Genomic DNA, 19,687 nt, shown 5'->3' with positions numbered 1-19,687 from the left:
GTCACATCTTAACACAACTCACACTGTCCTCCCTGACCTTTCATTCCCTGTTCTGATTGAAAGGCTTCCAAATGCTATGTTTCAAAATTGTCTGACAGAAGTGAAATATTGCAAAAGAAAAAGTGGTAAAACTAGTACTTCTCCCCAGATTGCTCTATATTCAGAATCAGCAAATGATGAGAAGTGGTGCATTAGGAACACATAAAATATTAATGCCTCTTAAAATGTGGAAAGCTAACTTGGATCGTAGAGTATTTTACTTTATTTTCTAAACAAAAATTGCTCCAAATGGAGCCAACAAAGGATCTGATATGCATATCACAGCAAAGGATCTGGTATGCAAATCAGTTAATCATGAATTTAATGAATTGTTTGCGTAAATTATTTATTGACTCACTCATAATGTCCTAAAAACTCTCTCACACCTGAATGAATCAGTGTTTTTGAAAGAATCGGTTGAATAAATGAGTCAAATTATTATATTATATTATATTATATTATATTATATTATATTATATTATATTTTTATTCTTACTTCAGTGTACTTTCATTTTCATCAGACTTTCATTTTATATTCATATATACAAACCTACATGCATTTGCATCTAAAAACCTACTGTGAAAAGGTCCACCTCTGGTTCTATGTGGCTTTTGACATTTCTTAATTGCACTTTAAAAATCAGACAGTGAAAAACCTCTTCACCCCCTTTAGCATCCTCGGAGTCTCATTTGCATGAACCTCAGTATTTGGCAGGTTCATGCTTCACAGGACACATCAGGATACACTCAGCACGACTCCAGCACGCTTGTCATTTAATGTCAGAGCTGGCAGTGGTCTGTGCAGCTAAACACTGGTGTCTTTACAAGCCTGATTGTCCTTGTCAAGTTTGTGGCACAAGAGTGATCGAGTCTTGGCATTCATCATCAACATTCTTTCCAGATATGCAAGAGAATAACTTCAAAATGGCTGTGTCCCACTCCCAATTCTCATTTGTCATAAAAAGTATAGGTGATTACAATTAGTGTGTCCTACATTGAAAATAAGCATTCCAAAGGTGGTACACTCGTAAAAATAAAGGTTATTTATTGGCATCTATGGTTCCATGAAGAACCGTAAACATCCATGGAACATTTTCATTGCACAAAAGGTTCTTTATAATGGAAAAGAGTTCTTCAGATTATTTAAAAGTTTTTATTTTATTTTAAGAACTGTTTCTTGAAAGGTTCTTTGGGGAACCCAACATGTTATTTTAATGGCATTGCTGTGAAAAATAAAAAATAAACCTTTTGGAACCTTTATTTTTAAGTATATGAATATTTTTTGGCTATAATATCACGCACAAAACCTTGAGCCCCTGAGTTTTAGGGCCAGATTAGCGCCAGCCCACTTTTGGCGTTAAAAAAACTACTGTCAGGATTTACTAAAGACATGCAGTGAAAAATTGGTGCTGAAAAGGTGTGGACAGGGTTATTTTTGCTGCTGACCTAATTGCATATGCATTCGTAGAAGTTGCCCTTTCAGATGCAAAATAAGTCTGTAAATTGTGACATAACCAATATCTACTGAAAACTGCTTAACAGAGATAATATGATAGAAGTCCCAGTCTAACACAGAACAGCTGGTGCTGCTCCCTGTACAGCGTTTACTCTAAATGCCCATCCCAGGATTTAAGCACCATGGTCATAAATTTATAATAATGTAACTCTTAGAGATGAATTAGGGGTCAAATTATTGGAAATTGATGATGCTGAACCATTATGATGTTTAACAATTTAGAGCAACGGGGCTTTTGTCTTGGCATCTGCAAAGGCACGGCTCTCTAGAGAATTGAACTTGCCGGATGGCTGTCTCTCAAATATTGTGAAGGAATTAAATGTTTCGATTCGGACCAAAGCTCAGTACATGATCAGCGAGGGAGCCATTAATCACACTGAAGCTGCCAGCGCTGCTTTCTCCATTTATGCACACATAATGCTACCAGCCACTGTGAAAGCATATGGAAAATATACGCTTTCTCTGTTTAGTGCATCATGCGTTTCATATTTTCTGTATAAAGGTATTGAATAATGTGCAGAATCAATTTAGTTTAGTTTGTATGATAACTTGTACATTTTAACTCGTTGAGCTCCACTTGTTGCAGACAGTTCTGCATAATTTGGTACTAGTGATGGAAAACGCTATTAGAGAAGTGAAAATGAAAGGAATAAGACAGAAAAGACAGGTGGTTAGTCATTAAATGTTTTTTTTACATGCTCTGAACACTCTCTTGCCAGCTTAGCATGCAAGCTTAAGGGAATGACGTCACTCATGCTAATCGATAAAGGAAAAGTGTTTTGACATCACCAGTTACCGTGGCAACGGCAGTACGCAGCTTTTATCTGCATGGCAGGCTGAGAGGTTGTCAGACAGGGCGTTGCTTTGTTGTTCTCCTCGCCTGCACGGAGCTGGAGTTGTAACGGCTGTCAATGTCAAACAACGACAGTGCCACTTTAGCAGACTAATGTGCTCTATGATAAGCATAGACTGAGGCACTCTGTGCTTTTCAATGCAATGAGCTTTTCAGTTGACCTTGATAAGCCAAATTCAAGGTGAAATGTAGTTTTTAACTACCTTCATACATTATCTTGATAATAAAATGGCAAAAATAGCCACATGTTAGATTGGATTGAGTTTCATTCTCATTTTTTGCTTTCTGGCCAGTCACAGAGTATTTGTGTGTTTCAGGGCAGTGTTTGTGTGGCCAGTGCACTTGCCACCCACCCGGAGATAAACGCGTTTATGGCAAGAACTGTGAGTGTGACAACAGGCAGTGTGAGGACCTGAACGGAGAGATCTGTGGAGGTAACACACACACAAACACACACACACACAGCAGGACAGATAAGCATAATGGTGCCATTGTTTGATATCTCTATGGTGCTGGTCTATGAAAATCTTATGAAAAACTGAATGGGAATTGACCATAGTAATGCAATCCATCATTGGGGCTTCCTGCAAAACTCTTGTCTCACCGCAACGTATGTGTTTTTCTATAATCATAATCATGTACAAGCTTGTGGGTTTAAACATTAACCTATAAAGACTCAGCTGACTGATCAACACATCATTCAATCGACCGAGGGCATTGACATATTAGGTCTGTATTTTTATGCATTATGATGGAATGTAACATAAACTTACACCATCTGACTTTAGGGATATTGATAATAAACACTAGGGAACTAAGCATGTTATACATATGGTTCTGCCAAGGGCAAGTAGGTAATTATTAGAGAATCAGCATTTATCCTGCCTTTCATGGCCACTCTCAGAACATACACATTGTAGATTCAATACAGATACAGAGGTGCACTTTTTATTTAACAGAGTTAAACAAATAAAATAAAACCTCAAGTCCCATGTTTTCGGTAGGCTATAATTGAATTTGGATGTGAGGTTGAGTTGATAACCATCCTAAAACTTTCACTTTTACCCATTTAGGCAAATTTGCAAACCAGTTCCATAAATGACAGGCGAACCGTGTAAATAGCAAATCATAGTGCTCACATGATTTGTCACATGTATTTTGCCACACTTTAGGACCTCTGTGAGAATGCAATGAGCTAAATCAAATCAGTTTGAAACCTTATTTGCTGGTGTTGCTCTTGGACATTGTTACTTTTAGAAATAGTTTTGTATTATATACTTACTATTTCATCTCATATTTCACTTTTTTTTTTTTTGTGCTTTTTACAGTTAATTAAAACTGTTAATTATTAACAGTTAATTATTGTTTTTTTTTTTTTTTTTTTTAAATGAAGATGCACTCCTCTGAGAAAATATCCCTTGTACAAACCTGCCAAAATGATTAATTACAAATTTTTTATTTAATCCTACTTCTCTGAGAAGTTTGCACTCTTGTTTGAAGGCATCTAGGCACAGAGCGTTGACTTGGGGAAAGTTTTTGCCGAGGCCAAATGCTCATCAATTTAGTCATTTCATTTTAATTTACATTTTCTAAGACTATTTGCTTTTGAACAGCAGCTTGAATCATGTAGATCACAGTATTTACTGTACTTTAAGATGAAGACACCACAGGAATATTGACACTGGAAATTATTGACAGACTTGTGTATTCTTAGAATTTGCTGACATAGAAACAGACTTTACAGATTCTAGTAATTACATTATTGGCTAGAAAGCAATACTAAACAAGATGATTTTCATGCCCTCCTGCTGGGGTTGTCCGGTCATACCTGAGCTGTGAGCACGTCTGTTTTTGTGCATGTATACGACTGTTTCATGAGTGCTTGTCCAGACAACATTGTCCCTGAGGCCACATAGCTGAGATATGTTGCCACGACTTTCACTTATTAAAAAGACTATTGCTTTCAATTCTACTTACTTTCGGGATTTCAGCCATATACAGTGCTAATACCTGACACAAAATACTTTTTTATTAATTTATTATAAAAAACTACTACAATGTATTTGCACACTTAAAGGGATAGTTCTCCTAAAAATGAAAAATCTGCCATCATTTACTCAGGCTCATCTCTGTCCAAACCCGTAAAAGTTTCTTCTGTGGAACATAAACGAACATATTTTGAAGAATTGTTCAACCAAATAAAAGTTTGGTTACTGTTGACTTCTACTGTATGAAAAAAAGACATTTGTTTAAGTCACCATAAAATCAAAATTGACAATTCTTGTTTTTTATGGAATATTGCAGTATTTATTATAAATCTTTTATCTGTGCACATCTGTTTTTAATTATTCATGTGCTGTTACAAAGGACTGGTTAAGGTGACGTAGTTACACATTACTATATGTACAGCATAATTTTCCCAGTTATCAGCAAATAATATATATCTGCTACCAATATAAATGTTTATCTGTCAAACTGTTATCTATTCTATAGCAGTGCCATTTGAGAAACCCCCCTGTGAAAATGTGATGATAGATGAGCACAGCAATTTCAACCATGGTACACATCTGTATATTAAAGGCCCACTGAAGTGCCTTGGAACGCGCAGCTTTGTATGCTGTGTTGATGTCATTTCCCCTGAAACACGAAGCTAAGGCGGGGTATATTGAATGGCTCCTCCCCCTTTTCAAATAGCCAATAGCGTTTAGTTGACCTCACAGACTGCAAGTCGTACTTGACAGCACCATGGAAGTGAATCCGAGCGCAGATGATACGTTGGATTCAATAGTAGAGGTGTGAATAAATTCAAGCCATTTCATTCTTAACCAGCGTACAGTTGGAAAATGGAATAAAACTCGAGCATTTGAGTGACCGAACATACATCTCTAACCTATATTGCTCCGTGACGTGTCAGCGCCGGTAGCTTTGGCCAGGTGGTATTTATAGTATAGGGGGGCGGGACGCTTCAGATTCTAAAGATCATAAAAATCCGTGATCCATTTTAGCGGAAGTGAGAGACCATAAGTTTGAATCTCCTAAATGTGAATTTTGTCATTGTTTTGGAACACACCAGCTTTTTCATAAACTTAAGGCTAACATATTCATACTAAAAGCTAAAAAAATAACATTTTGATTTCAGGGGGCCTTTAAGAACGACATTACTCCTCTTTTGGTGGGGATACAAATTTAATGCTGCTTCTTTCTGAATGCTTACTGTGTTGTGTCACTAAGCGACCAGCCGCCACAGCTCGGCCGGCTGCCCTTGTGTGGGCCAGCCCTAGGAGATGTTTAAATATGTATAGGGCTCGGGACTGTGACTGCCCGAGTCACAGTCAGACAGATGAGAGTCTGCTAACAGAAGTGAAGCGTGGAAACACGCCGTCCCTCCAGCTCTCAGCTCGGAGAGACAGCCGTCACACACACTTATGAAACGTTCATCTCAGCTAATTGCATAGATGGTCCTGCAGGACTGAATTGGTGTTCAAATGAAGGGCAGCCTTCAGATACGCCTTGCCTATCACGGGATCTTTAGCTCTTGAGAAGCCATTCCAGTTGTATTAACATGAAAGTGTTTTACTGAAATGCAGGATCATCAATATTTCAGATTGGATTTATATAATTTTATGAGGCACTTGCCTGAGAGTTTAGGACTAGGCTACATTCTTTGGAAAATATCCTTCCAAAGATAGGTGTGAGAAGCACCGTGAATTCAAACATGCCCACACTCGAATTGCATTTACAGGCGGGATAATGGGGAATCGCAGGTGCGCTTTAATTGAAAGGACTGGGGTGCCACTCACCAAAGCAATTAAATGCTCTCGTAGGCTGGCTGATTGAAGCAGTCAAGCATGTAGCTCTACCAAGAGTGCATCAAACTTCAAGCCTGTATACCATACACCCACAAAATAAACGAGTTAGAGAGAGGAAGACAAAAGAGCCACACACAAAAATATTTTCTTGCAGTTATTATAAGGTACAGTCGGAATAGACTGCCACTCCATCCATTTATTCTAAATAGTCACTACAGTGCCTGTTCTGTTTATTTAATCAGTTTGCCATTTCATAACCTCCTAAATAAGTATTTTATAAGAACTCAGTGTGTAAGTACAAGCATATTTCACAAATGAATCTCTGTTGTGATTTGGCCCACTTTGCACATCCTCCGCAACAAATATATTTCCTCCCAACTGTAGAAAATAAATTTTTTAATTGGGTACTTTCCTTCCTATTTTGATTTGGTGTTTTCCTATTTTGATTTGGTGTTCTAATTTGGTTAAAATCACCTTGCACAAAATGAAACACACACACACACACACACACACACACACACACACACACACACACACACACACACACACACACACACACACACACACATTTATAAAGAATAGCATTTTTAAAATGTATTAAATACAGCAGAGCTTGTTCATAGAAGTCCATATTATGACTAATGCTGCCTTCACATGTTATCGGAAAATTCCTACTTAGCTACTTAAACCCTAACCTAAACCTTAAGTCATAATTACGAGCTTGTTGCGTTCAAGTGCTTTCTTGTCGGAAAGAACAAGTATCATGGAGGACACCAGGTTTATTCTTGTCTATTTATTGGGAAAATCTTGTTAAAGCCTAAATGATATAGCATCCCATTCATTGACAACCATTTATAAATGAAGAGTTCAGATGCAAAAGCCTCTAAGTGCCATCTGAAATTTTCTTCTAGAATGATCATTTTTATAAAGCTTGTATATTGAAGTTAAGTCATTTCACTTAAATGACAATTAATAGGTAATTTGCATTGCCATTTAAGTGAAATTATTGAACTTAAATATACAAGCTTGATAAAAATGATCATTCTCTTCAAATTCACTGTGATAATTTCGGTCAAATACAGTCTTTTTTCGCTGTGTATAAAACTTACAATACGCTTTATATGTAAATATGCACTACTTTAACGACAAGACAATGCATTAGCTATTGGGGAAAAAATTTCAAATACCAGTCACAGCAGCAATCGTTCTCCCCTCTGCCATGTTTAAAGTTTATGGCACACCCAACTCGGGATCTTGGGTATCAATTTTTAACTAGGAAACTCGTATTTACGATCATTACAATAGCATGTGTAGGCAGCATAATATGCGTCAGACATTTAGTAAACATACTGAGCACTGAAGAGAATGTTCAATATTGTCTATCTTTTCATTTTTAGGCACATTCTTTTGTTTGGTTTTAATATCTGGAACACATTTCTGTCTTGCTAGATGTAGTCTAGGCTAGGGGAATCCCTTGTTTTTTTCTTTACCAAGCACTGTTCCAGAAAGTAAGTAAGTCAATGGGTTTAGGAGTTTTTCTATAGCTCAGTGTATCACAGTGAGTCACCAACTGCTCTTTAAAGATTAAGGGAAAAAACACAGTTCAGCTTCAGTGAACATTTGGTTTCTTTGCAGCCTACGTGAAATAACGCCCATGCACAAATCTCCCGAAGTGACGCTCTTGTAAATGCCAAATAACCCGGTCCATAAGTGATGAGGACAATTAAAATGACAACTTTATTAACTTTATAAATTATGACTCCAGCCACTTTTTATTATCAACCTGTTCATAGCTAACGTAAGTATGTAAACACTACAGATTTTCAACCCATTTCAAGCAACTTTCCCTTTAAAAATGGGACATGAACGGCCATACTGTCTATTTTTCTCAGCCAATGAACATCCAAGCAAAGTGGAGCAACAGACTGTTGTGGAGTTCCAAAATGAATCTGTGGTTTTGAACAAATCTTCAGTGAATTAGTCAGTGGCTCACTCGATTCGTTCCTGGACAATTAATCGGTTAAATAAATGGTTGAATGACTCATTCTTAAAGACAGTCACTTGTCGCCACCAACAGGCATAACAATGTAACCTGTGCAAAGAATCGTTGAAAATCTCTACCACTAATGCACAGACTGTGTGCAACTTGTCAACAGTGGTTAAAATCGCACTTTGTTGCACCCAGGGAGGTGAGATGGTGCCCTGGTACCCCCTTGGAAGTTGGTGACCAACTCTTTCTATATCCTTTCAAAGCAGCTTTACAGAAAATGCATGTTTCTACATTACAATTAAGAGTAATCTGCTAGCACGTGACTGTGTCAAAGTAATGTCCATATTGCAGAAATGTACTGTTCTAAACTATACAGATCATGCAGTTAGCCAACATTATGTATTTAAGCAAAAACAATGAGCATGTTAAGGCAATGGTTTCATAATATTTAGAAAATGGGCATCCTGAGGTAGAAATAGAAAAGCAAATGGAGATTAATTAGAGTAGCTTCTCAAGCAAAATCATGTGCTTCTGATCTGATATAGCTGGAGTACAAGGTTATGAGATGTATCATGTGAATGCTTGGCTAAAGAGATGTGTCTTTAATCTAGGTTTAAACTGGGGGAGTGTGTCTGAGCCAACATTATCAGGAAGGCTATTCCAGAGCTTAGGAGTCAAATGTGAAAACGCTTTCTCTCCTTTGGTGGACTTAGATAGGTATTACCAAAAGTTCTGAGTTTTGTGACCTTAAAGAGCATCTTAGATTGTAGCGATTAATAGTTAGTTAATAATTTGTTACACAGAACTTTATCATATTAAATATGAATCAAAAATGATTCACACCTTCACAAAATCCAAACATTCAGTGTAAGAGTAAAAGAATGACATAACATTTGAGAAAAATTTGAATATTACATGAAATCACACAGTAATTACACAGTGATACCATGGTCACTGAACCAGGTTTTGGTTCTTTTGGCAGTGTGGGCAGGTGCAAATCCTGCTGGAAAATGAAGGAAGCATGAAGTGCTCTGAAAATGTCCTGGTAGACGGCTGCGTTGAGTGGACAGCACAGTGGACCAACACCAGCCGATGACATGGCTCCCCAAACCAACACAGACTGTGGAAACTTCACACTGGACTTCAAGCATCTTGGATTGTGTGCCTCTCCATTCTTCCTCCAGACTCTGGGACCTTGGTTTCAAAATGAGATGCAAAATTTGTTCTCATCAGAAAAGAGGACTTTGGTCCACTGTGCTTTATTAAATCCAGAGTCAACGCAGCCGTCTACCAGGACATTTTCAGAGCACTTCATGCTTCCTTCATTTTCCAGCAGGATTTGCACCTGCCCACACTGCCAAAAGAACCAAAACCTGGTTCAATGACCATGGTATCACTGTGTAATTACTGTGTGATTTCATGTAATATTCAAAATTTTTGAAATCGTGTTTTTGTGGGTTTTCTGAGCTGGAAGCCCAAATTATGTACAAATAAACAACTAAATACTTGAAATCGTTTAAGTTGTGGGCCCTGAATCTATAATCTATGGAAGTTTAACGTTTTGAATGGAATTATGGAAATAAACTTTTCCATGATATTCTAATTTTTTGGAAAGGGTCTGTATTATGTATACAGTGATAGGCGTCGTATTCCTATAGGTAGACGTGGATCAGCTGAGAGACAGCTGATGCGAGCTTGACTAACGTGACCTGCCAGAACTGACGCTACGCTTAATATTTTTCATATAATATTGGATGATCATTATCATATTTAGGGGGTCCATGGAATCTACAAGGTTGAAACCCCTGCTCTAATCTAAGTCTATGTATCAAGCTTAAATCAAGATCTAGGCTATAGATAATAGTTTTTTTTTTTTTTCATGCCAGCTGAAACAAAGGATTTGACTGAGTACAATTTAGACAGCTCGTTACAATGAAACCAAACCTCAACCTCATCCAAAGCGATCCGAAAGGCTAAAGAATGCTTCATCCCACGGGGTCCATAAGTGATAAGAGCCGTATAGCTAACGCAACACCATTAGCCAGTCTGGAAACGAATCCCTGTCTGTTTGAACCAATTATATTTGCCTGGATCAATCAAACCGTTGCTTTGTTTTGGCAGATACAAATGGCGGTTTTCTTTGGTAAGGAGAGAAAGTGATTGTGTGTGCACGCGCACGTACATGTGCGCTGTGTGTCTCCCCCAGGCCACGGCTTCTGCTCGTGTGGCCGCTGTATCTGCAGTGATGGATGGTTTGGGAAGCACTGCCAGTTCCCCCGCAGCTGTGACATGACGGACGAGCAAAGCAAGAGCCTGTGCGAGACAGCCGACGGCATCATGTGCTCTGGAAAAGGTAGGAGGGACGATGCTTCGAGCGCCACCTTAAAAAATCTCGTAAAAATTAAAGTGGGTTCCCTCATTTTTTTGTTGGGAAACTGAACAATTAAATTGATTTCCCACATATGCTTCTTCTCTAATGAGGTGGATAGCACACAACTATCAATTGTTATTTGGGGAGGGTTTGTGTCACATTTAGTTGATAGAGAGGGAATGAGATTGCATCTTCATAAGAGCTGTGGCATAGTGGTTAAAAGCCACATTGGGTTCTGGCTTGCTTAATTTCTTGTAATCTTGGTTCCTATGTGTAATAATATGAGAATCCCAGTTTAAAATCCCAGTTTGTTTTGTGCAGTCATGTTGATTAACATCTAGAGACCAGGGTCTCCCCAAAGCATTGTAAGTCTAACAATACTTAGGCTTATGATGCATTGGGGAAATGCAACCCAGGGTGGTCAGTACAAATTGAAGACAGCAAATGCAATGCCCACACAAATAACTAAATTAAATTAGCACTTATTTTACACAATATTCACTCAGAGAGGGAGATAACACTTGGCCTGTTAATCAGCCAATCAGACAAGGTTATCAACTAGGAAGCATATTTCCACCATAACTGTTATCCAGTAATATTGCTTTTTTTTCTATTCTTTTTTAAATTATCTGATTTTAGATATTTAAATAGTTTCCCCATTGTAAGGTTTAAAAAATCAGATTATGTCAGATTAAGTCGATGTGCACATGTAAAGATATCAGAGTACATAGTTTTTTTTTAATGCACAGTAAAATTCCACATATGCAAATTTAATACATTTATTTTAGTTTTTTTTTTTCACAAATCAAATTTATAATCTGTAATTGTCCTAACTATTGGCTTATCGGCATTTGTTTGAATTGTATTAATGGTGCAGCTGTATTATCGACCGATGCAGATTATTTCCAAATGGCCAAATATCAGCCTATCGACTGGCCTAGCTTGTATATTGGTCTGTTACTGACTCAGTAGGAACATGAAATTGGACCTTGCAAACAACAGCTATTTCACACATTTAGAAAAACAATTTACCCTATTTAAATTCCAATTAGGAACCGTATCACAGCTTTAAGTGTTTTATAATCACGTGAAATAGCGCAGGAGAATAAGGGAAGACTAATGGATCTCCAATGGTTGTGTGACTGAAGGCTAATTTGTTCTTGCAGGCTCTTGTCACTGTGGTCGCTGTATCTGCTCACCACAGGAGTGGTACGTTTCAGGGGAATTCTGCGAGTGCGACGACAGAGAGTGCGACAAACATGACGGCCTGGTTTGCACAGGTGTGTGTTCAAATGCAGCACCGCTCCTCCAAACACCCACTCGTACGCTGACAGATCTCTTTGTGACGGTTATTGAGGTTCTCTGATGTGGCTGCCGTTTGATTAGAGAAGCTCTGTGCGACTCTTAGGCTGAGCCGTCCAATCAGTGGGCTCCTGCTGTGTTGTTCTCGTCCTGCTTTTCAATGCGAAAGATGCTCCGAAGAGAGCCAAGGTTTTCCTTTTAAAGCCCTGAAGAGTTGACCAGTCAGTGGTAATAAAAAGCACAATAAATATGTGTTATCGCAATAGCGCAATAGGGCTTGAGGATGCTTGGACAGCTCTGTATAGAAACTGTTTACTTATTGGTCTAATGACTTAGTTATCAGTTGTCGTGTCATTCAACCAATTATACAGTTCCTCGCGCAGAGATGCGAAATTCATTACAAAACGAGATGAAAAACAATTGACAAAAGGAATGCATAAATGTGTCTGTTAAATGTCACTGATTAGCATATTAACGATTAGGGCATATGTCATCATTTCCATATTCATAAGTATTATTAAAACTATTTTCTCATGTTGCTCAGGGATAAACCTTCTTTTCTCTTTAGATGAAATGCAAATGCAAACAATCAGCCAATTCTTTCCCTTACCTTGGGTAACAGTAATGCACTCAGCCTTTATAATTATAATCATGCAAAAATGTGCCTGCCAGTTTCTAAATAATAATCTTCATGGCTTCTTCAGTAAGATATTCTCATTACACCCACAATTGATGAGCGCTGTGGAAAATTCAATGTATTAGGGAAAGCCAGGGCTTAATTTCATGCACAGCAGATGCGAATTCCAACTGTTTGGGTATTGATACAATAAACGGCTCTCAAGCTTTCTTCTGAAAGAAAGCTGCTGTCACATAGAGCTTTTCTAACGGCATATGTAAACCTCACTTCAGCTGATTTACAAGTAGCAGGCGATTTCATTGACCCGACCTATGCAGCTATATGTACTGCAAATTATGGGAATGGGAATTCCCAAGACACTTTTTAAGTAGCAGTAGAAAATATTAGACACTCGGTATAGATCAATATGGAGTTTGAGTTATACACTTAAGTGTATAATATACAAATTACACTATTGAATTATCTCAGTAAGCTTCCACAGATAATGATTTTTGTGTACACCAGATTACAATGTTCACTTACAAACGCTGAATAAAAAGGACTAATAACACCATGTAATCATACCAGTGCCGCCACATGGACTGAGTTTGAACTGAATAGATGGGACCCCAGAGATATTGGCTGCAAAACTTGGTTTCCCTTTTGCACATTCCACCAAGGGGGTGTGAAGAGAGAAAGCATGTCGAGACTTGGATAGTGGTGATCTGGGTTTCTCAGTTCTGTCTCTTCTCTCAACTTCTGTTCCAGGGAACGGCGTGTGCAACTGCGGAAATTGTGACTGCTGGGACGGCTGGACAGGAAACGCCTGTGAAATCTGGGTTGGAGAAGAGTATTAACCCCTGGTGGACACTTAAAGACTGGTTCTGTTGTCAGTCAAGAAAAGAGTGGCTACATCAACAGCAAACAAGGGAAAACTGATTTTAGAAATCTGTGCAATATATCAGCCTTCATTTTCTTAAAGCGATGTGGTTTCAAATCCATTATAAGCATATAAAACAGCTGTGGGACTTCTATAATCCTCTATAGTTTTCCATATATGTGAAAATTGTGTATAATAATGCTTACATAGACTATTGACTGACACATAAGCACAAGTAAAAGGAGAAAATCCATGGAAATGGCAAACGGATAAATAAGAGCATTTTATTATTTTTCAGGTTGCTGTTTTTCAGAGCGCTGCTTGTGTGAAAAGATTTGACCCTCTTATATTTACAGCAAGTTTCATGTGACAAAAGTTATAAACAGCCTGATGCCAATAAATGTAACCTGATGTCATGAGAATGAAAAAGCTCTTTTTTGCAATCTGCATATGTAAGCTATTAATAATTTTACTCTTGTATAAATCATATTATTTCCTGTCATATTTTTATTACGATGATATTTTATGATTTGTTTTATTAGCTGTGATATCTGGGGCCTGCATGACTGTAACATTTCATACTGTTCTTTCACTTAATGAAAATGTTGAAAGAAATTGTGCCCGTGTTGAAGGTAAACAATGCTGACATTATTACCATAAATGAAAAATGAAAACAAGGATAAGGATGATTAAATAAGTTCAATAATATATGTATTGCAGAAATATCACATTGAATTGGTTGGAGAGATTTCAGTACCTTTATATAAATATTTTATTCAATATGTTGTATCTGTGTATACAACAAACACAAACTGTACAGTGCAGACAAACTCTTTGCATATATGTATGTAAAATTAGCAGAACATACCAACAGTCCATGATACACATAGCCTACGACATGCAGTTCATATATGCCACCCTCTTCCCATGCAACAGATGAAGTAACTGTCAAATCAATGTTCAAAACCAATCAACAGACAATGGAGACCTTCCTTCACCACTGAAAATCAGAAATACGGAGAAAACACAGAAATGATCAATTGTTCAGCGATTGCTCCTCATTACGATAAACGACGTCACGCACGACCTGAATGGAACGGAACAAACACGGACTTCTGAAAGAGGAAGAAACAAACGAACGTACTAACAAAATGCACACGTACTCACCAGTCACTTACAAAAATAAATTTAACCTTCGTAAAACCAGTTCACTGGTCTGCAGGGCAGCTGTAGCCCAGCATGTAGAGCTCATTGGAGTGAGTGATTTGTTTGGTGTGGAAGTGGGACACCAGCCTCGAACTGATTTCAAATATGAAGCTACTTTTCCTGTATAGTACTGCATCTCTTTCTAGCATTAAATTCGGCTTTGTACAGACAAATATCTATTAAGTCTAACTAATGTGCTTGAACATCTCCTAATATGAAACTAGCTCGAAATCCCAATAAATGAAAATATAGGTCTTCAAATGAAGTGTAGAATATATTTGTATTTAGCAGCATAGCCTCGGTCTACTTCATAACATTCTAAACGGTATTCATCATTCAAACTATGAAAACTGTTAAAGCAAGACAGGCTTTGTCAACTCGGCTGATAATTGACTAGTCGTAATAGGTAGATGTGAGTAGATGACGATTTCAAACGCAAAGTGCAATAGTCTCAATCCAGAGTATGAGAGAGCCTTATATAATCATGCCCATTCAGTGTAGCCCTACACCTCAAACTAGCTTTAGACATTTCTAGCCGTCCCATACTTTGGTCCTTAAGAAAACGCATGCAGGTGATTAGTAATAGGTACCCCGGTCTTGTGCTAAATGAACAATTGAAGTAAAGGACATCATTTGGAATCTCTTCAAATTTGAATCGAGACGATTAAAAAGTAGAGACAATTGTTCTTTGTGATGAACTCTAGTCACAGTGAGGACAAAAACTGAAGAGGACCACCGTCCTCCGAGTAATTGATATTGTTCGGCTGGATTCTCGTGTTTACGGACTTTGGTAACAATCAACTTTTATGTGTTTGTGGATTAAGTTGCTACTGAATCTGTGTGTGTGTGTGTGTGTGTGAGTGTATGCGTGTGTCTGGGGCATGAGGCACCTTTAACCCAGCACAGACTGGGTACATGTTTTTGCATGCTGGGTTAGAGGTCATCACAGGCACATGATGAGCAGTACTGGACTCTGCATGCTGAGCTAGGAAAAACCCCTCTCATTTCAGAATCATAATATCTGGTAGTTAAAAATCTATTTATTTACTTATTTACTTCTCTCTTTTTTTTTTTACGATTTTTGTTTTATTTGTATACAGTGAAAACATCGTTATAGAAGCCATTTCTTGCACTGCGTCAGCGTTGCAAGAACAGAATGTAATACTAACCTTGCCCATGCCTTTGCTGAACAAAATGGGTGTGCAGCCAGTAGTAATGGTGCTTACTTACATTGAGCCGTTTTACCGCACAAGTCTGAAGTAGACTGTATTTTTCTACGGCTGCCGCTCTCGTCACATGTAATGTGCTCGCCAGAACTAGCCCATAGTTCAGAGAAGTCAGCATGTCAAAGAGGGGCCTTGACCAGAGGCCTACAAGGCCTATAGATATTCCTAGAGCCCACGCTCTAAATTAAGAGCAAAGAAAAGTGTAAATTCACCTAGTTACTGGAGTTGAAACCTGTCTGCACCATACTAGATAGTGATATGTACTCTATACACCTTCTCCAGCTCTTGTGTTTGACTGCAGCGGGCGTGACTAATGCCCTCGCTGGCATTTGCTGTCGAAGTATACTTGTGTCCCTTTCTAGACATTACGAGAATGAGAAGACATGAGCGCTGAACCTTGGATAATGAGTTTGATTCTGTTTAGGAGGCTCCGTCCACTTGATCAACGTCTCTTGACTATCGAAGTCGTGAAAGGACTTTAAGGATGGGTTTACGGAAATCCATCATCGTGTTTGAATAACTGCACACCGACAACAAATTTCGTAAGTAACCCACAAAAGGGAAAGATTTGGTAATTCGAGCTTTGAGTGGGGGACACCTAGAAAGAAAGAGACACAGGAGCATACTTGATTTAAAAAAAAAAAAAAACACAAAAGTTGTGGACTGCAATCCATATATGTATATCTTTACAGTATTACCCCAGAGTGTGGCTGGTGTTACTGCGTATATAGAAAATAGATCTGAAATGTACGGTCTCTGCTGCGACAGGGTTCAAGAAAAGGGTTATAACGGGCGACTGTTAGCAGGCAAAAGAACCGCCACTCAAGCGCCTGCGGTACACAATTTCATTCTCGTGGATTGTCTCGATTACAGAAAAAACATCGGCTTTATTGTATGTCAAAAGGCATTCCATTATCAGTTAGGGCATTCCATGGTGAAAGTTTAGCTGGTTTATCCAGTTGCATCCTCCTAGTGCACAGCTGACCACTCTTCCGGAGCCAGTCCATCGTCGAATTAAATCGGAACAGTCAGAGGAGTGAAGGGGGAATGGAGGGAATGGCGAGGAGAGAGCAGAGGACGCCTGGATCTGATCCACAAACATGGAGAGTCTGACAAAAGGAGCACGGCTCTCGGGGGTTGAGCATGGTCGAGCTGGGATCTGGCTATGTGGTGGGCTTGGTTTCCTTGCTGACAGGTTTGCCTCCGTTCATGACGGCCGGCTCTGTGCTTTTACTGGGAGGCACGGCAGGTTTGGGCACTGTCTCCCCCACGTCATGCAATGATGGTTCTCGGTACATAGCGACTGCAAAAGACATTAGAGAAGGAAAGAGTCAGTCAGGTAACCACATCTGTCTCTCTTATTGGAAAGGATTTTTGAGGCCGGCCAGGAATATGACTGAAATCTGTGAATAATTATGGGTAGGAAACTTTCTCCCAACTCGTTTTCATTTCGAAACCTGAAACTTGGCTAAAAAGACGACATTCATTAGGGCAACTCTGACAGGACATGTGTGAGTTTGTCAAATTGCGGGCAAGCTGTCATCAGAAGATGGCCTGATCTCTTGGGATGCATTTGCCTGGGTTCACTGCTTCATGTCAGTTCAAACTTACTGTATTCTTAGCAGTGCCGCTACACTACGGGTTGCTGGCTGGTGTTTAGGTGTTAGCGGAAAATATAATGAACACACAACAGGATGAGAGACTGGTTTAAAATGTGAGCATCTGTACACGGCAGTAAAGCATCGCACAGACAGGAACGGGTCACACATCATTGCAAATTACACCTCAAACCGTACATAAAGCATCAATCTCACGCTAGCCAGACACATTTTACAATGTGGCCATAAAGGAGCTGTAAGGAATATTGGGAAGGACAGGTTGTCCATCATTATGGTATGAAGGTGGGTCTTGGATATGTAGTGCGTTGAAATAATGTTTATTGAGTCATAAATCATTACGTAATTAAATAATGGAAATATAAAGCCAATGTTTCTGGTCGAACCCTTGGTGAAGAGCTTATTATCAAGATAAAATGTTCATTTTACATCCTCATGATCCTCATTTACCCTAAATCTGAAATTCGTCAGTTCCTGTGACCTGTGCTTGCTCTGTACAGATGCTTTTCTAACACACATTTTAATATTTTAGCTCTACGAACAAAAATGTGTTCATTTCACAGTTAGCATATGAGTTTAGAAGACTTGAGGCCAAACTTGCCTTGCCTAATATTTTTTGTCTTTTTAGGATTCACTTTAAAGTAAAAGAGCAGTCTGGATATCCTGTTGTGTTCCACCAAAATCATACAGCATTTGAACATCAATAGGGTTTTTACCCACAATTTTTCCCAGAACACAGCTAACATCACTGATAGTGTTTCTCAACTTATTTTACACATTTCTAAAGTCAGTGCTTTCAAAACAAATAGTTCCATTTAATTCATTAAAATTCTATTTATTTTCACTTTATAGTGAGTGCTACATTATTTTCAGGTAACACGTTTAACAAAAGCAAATGATATCAAAACAGTTGTGTGTTCTATTGACTGCACCTCATATTCTTCAGTTTTTAAATACTTCTGTATGCTTTTCTGGCACATAGTTGCAAATCAAATATACAAAAATGTTTGCTGCCACTAAATATATAATCAAGCCTCTCATTTTTGAGAATTTCTTCCACATCAATTCAAACTTTGTATCTAAGGAAAAAATGGTCTAGATGTTCAATTCACACCTGGCACATCTTATATGGCCCCGCGAGAGCACGGCACAGATGGTGATGTTGGGTCTTCCCTTGGTTTTCTTGAACTGCACACATTAGCCTAAACTCAGTCTGGCCTCTATCAAGAAACCTTGATTCACTGTCAGTTAGACTGGCTATCATTTCATTTGAGACTGTCCCCTTCCTTCTCTTCTCGCCTCTTCTTACTTGGTCTCCTCTTGCTCTTTCCTCAACTCTTTCGATGTCATCATCCTACATGAATTCCTATTTCTCTTCCATCATCTGTCTTCCTCCTCCACTCACTCTCTCATCTTTATCTTTTCTTTCTATTCTTTCTTATTGTTCTCTACCTCCTCCATCTCTGTAGTTGCTTGTATTAAATGTTTTGAAAGCTTGAACCATGGACTGGAGATTTTGTGAGTGTTTATTATTATTTTTTGCTCAAAATGATGCATGTTGTCATTTGTATTAACGCAATGAAAATGGAAAGTGTTTTTGGAAAGGTGTTCAGATGCCTGTGTTCCTTGTTTTGAAAACCTTGACCTTAGTTTGAAGAAATGTGTAAAACCAGTTGAGAAAAAAACTGTAAAAAGGCATCAGGCAAAAGCATATCTCTCAGGGACTCTTCATTACCATTCTGCTAGTGTCACAGTGACCTGGATGTTAACCGTTCTCTTGAGGTTTTCAGAGCATGCTTTACCTTCTAATGGCTTGGGCAGGAAGTGAGCAGCTGGTTTAGTTTTCTTCACCCGGTTCCCCTTCATGGCCTGGCCATCTTTATTCAAGCCAAGGAACCATGCTCTCCCCGACTCCTGCTGCCTATACAGCATGGATGAGTAGATCACATAGTAGTTTTCAAACACAGACTCTTTAAACTTGCATTCCGGCGTAAACAGTTCCTGCAAGAAAGAGAGACGAAAAAGAACGGAGTCACACGAGAGCTGTGGGAAATTTTGTGTGGGATTTAGAAAATATACTTTTGTCTTTTGTCTGCTGAACCCCATGAACCTGACGTACCAATACACAAATCCTCACAAGTTGATATCACAAATAATCATTTATAATTTGAAGTGTTTTTTTTATCAGTTTGACTTGGTAATATTTAATAAGAAATATATATATAATATTTCAAAATAATAATAATTATATATATATATATAT

At 38.5% G+C, this 19,687-nt stretch overlaps 2 protein-coding genes across 5 annotated transcripts in view; one reads left to right on the top strand and one right to left on the bottom strand.

Moving 5' to 3' along the window:
* Positions 1-14,039, top strand: part of itgbl1 (integrin, beta-like 1) — a 42,086-nt gene extending 28,047 nt beyond the window's left edge. Inside the window, exons 8-11 of the mRNA XM_084421470.1 lie at positions 2,726-2,842; positions 10,414-10,560; positions 11,745-11,858; positions 13,265-14,039. Coding sequence (XP_084277596.1) covers positions 2,726-2,842; positions 10,414-10,560; positions 11,745-11,858; positions 13,265-13,353 — 467 coding nt within the window. The 3' untranslated portion in view covers positions 13,354-14,039. The remainder of the gene's footprint in view (positions 1-2,725; positions 2,843-10,413; positions 10,561-11,744; positions 11,859-13,264) is intronic.
* Positions 14,040-15,616: 1,577 nt separating this feature from the next.
* The window catches only part of fgf14 (fibroblast growth factor 14), a 132,188-nt gene continuing 128,117 nt past the window's right edge, over positions 15,617-19,687 (bottom strand). For all 4 annotated transcript variants that reach the window (XM_084421473.1, XM_084421472.1, XM_084421474.1 and 1 more), the window contains 2 exons: positions 19,227-19,425; positions 15,617-17,111 (listed from right to left, as the gene is read on the bottom strand). In XM_084421473.1, coding sequence (XP_084277599.1) covers positions 16,972-17,111; positions 19,227-19,425 — 339 coding nt within the window. In that variant the 3' untranslated portion in view covers positions 15,617-16,971. The remainder of the gene's footprint in view (positions 17,112-19,226; positions 19,426-19,687) is intronic.

This window comes from Rutilus rutilus (assembly GCF_951802725.1).
Source record: "Rutilus rutilus genome assembly, chromosome: 10".
NCBI classification, from domain to species: domain Eukaryota; kingdom Metazoa; phylum Chordata; class Actinopteri; order Cypriniformes; family Leuciscidae; genus Rutilus; species Rutilus rutilus.
Note: the sequence above shows the minus strand (reverse complement) of the source record. Positions and strands in the feature narration are given on the sequence as shown.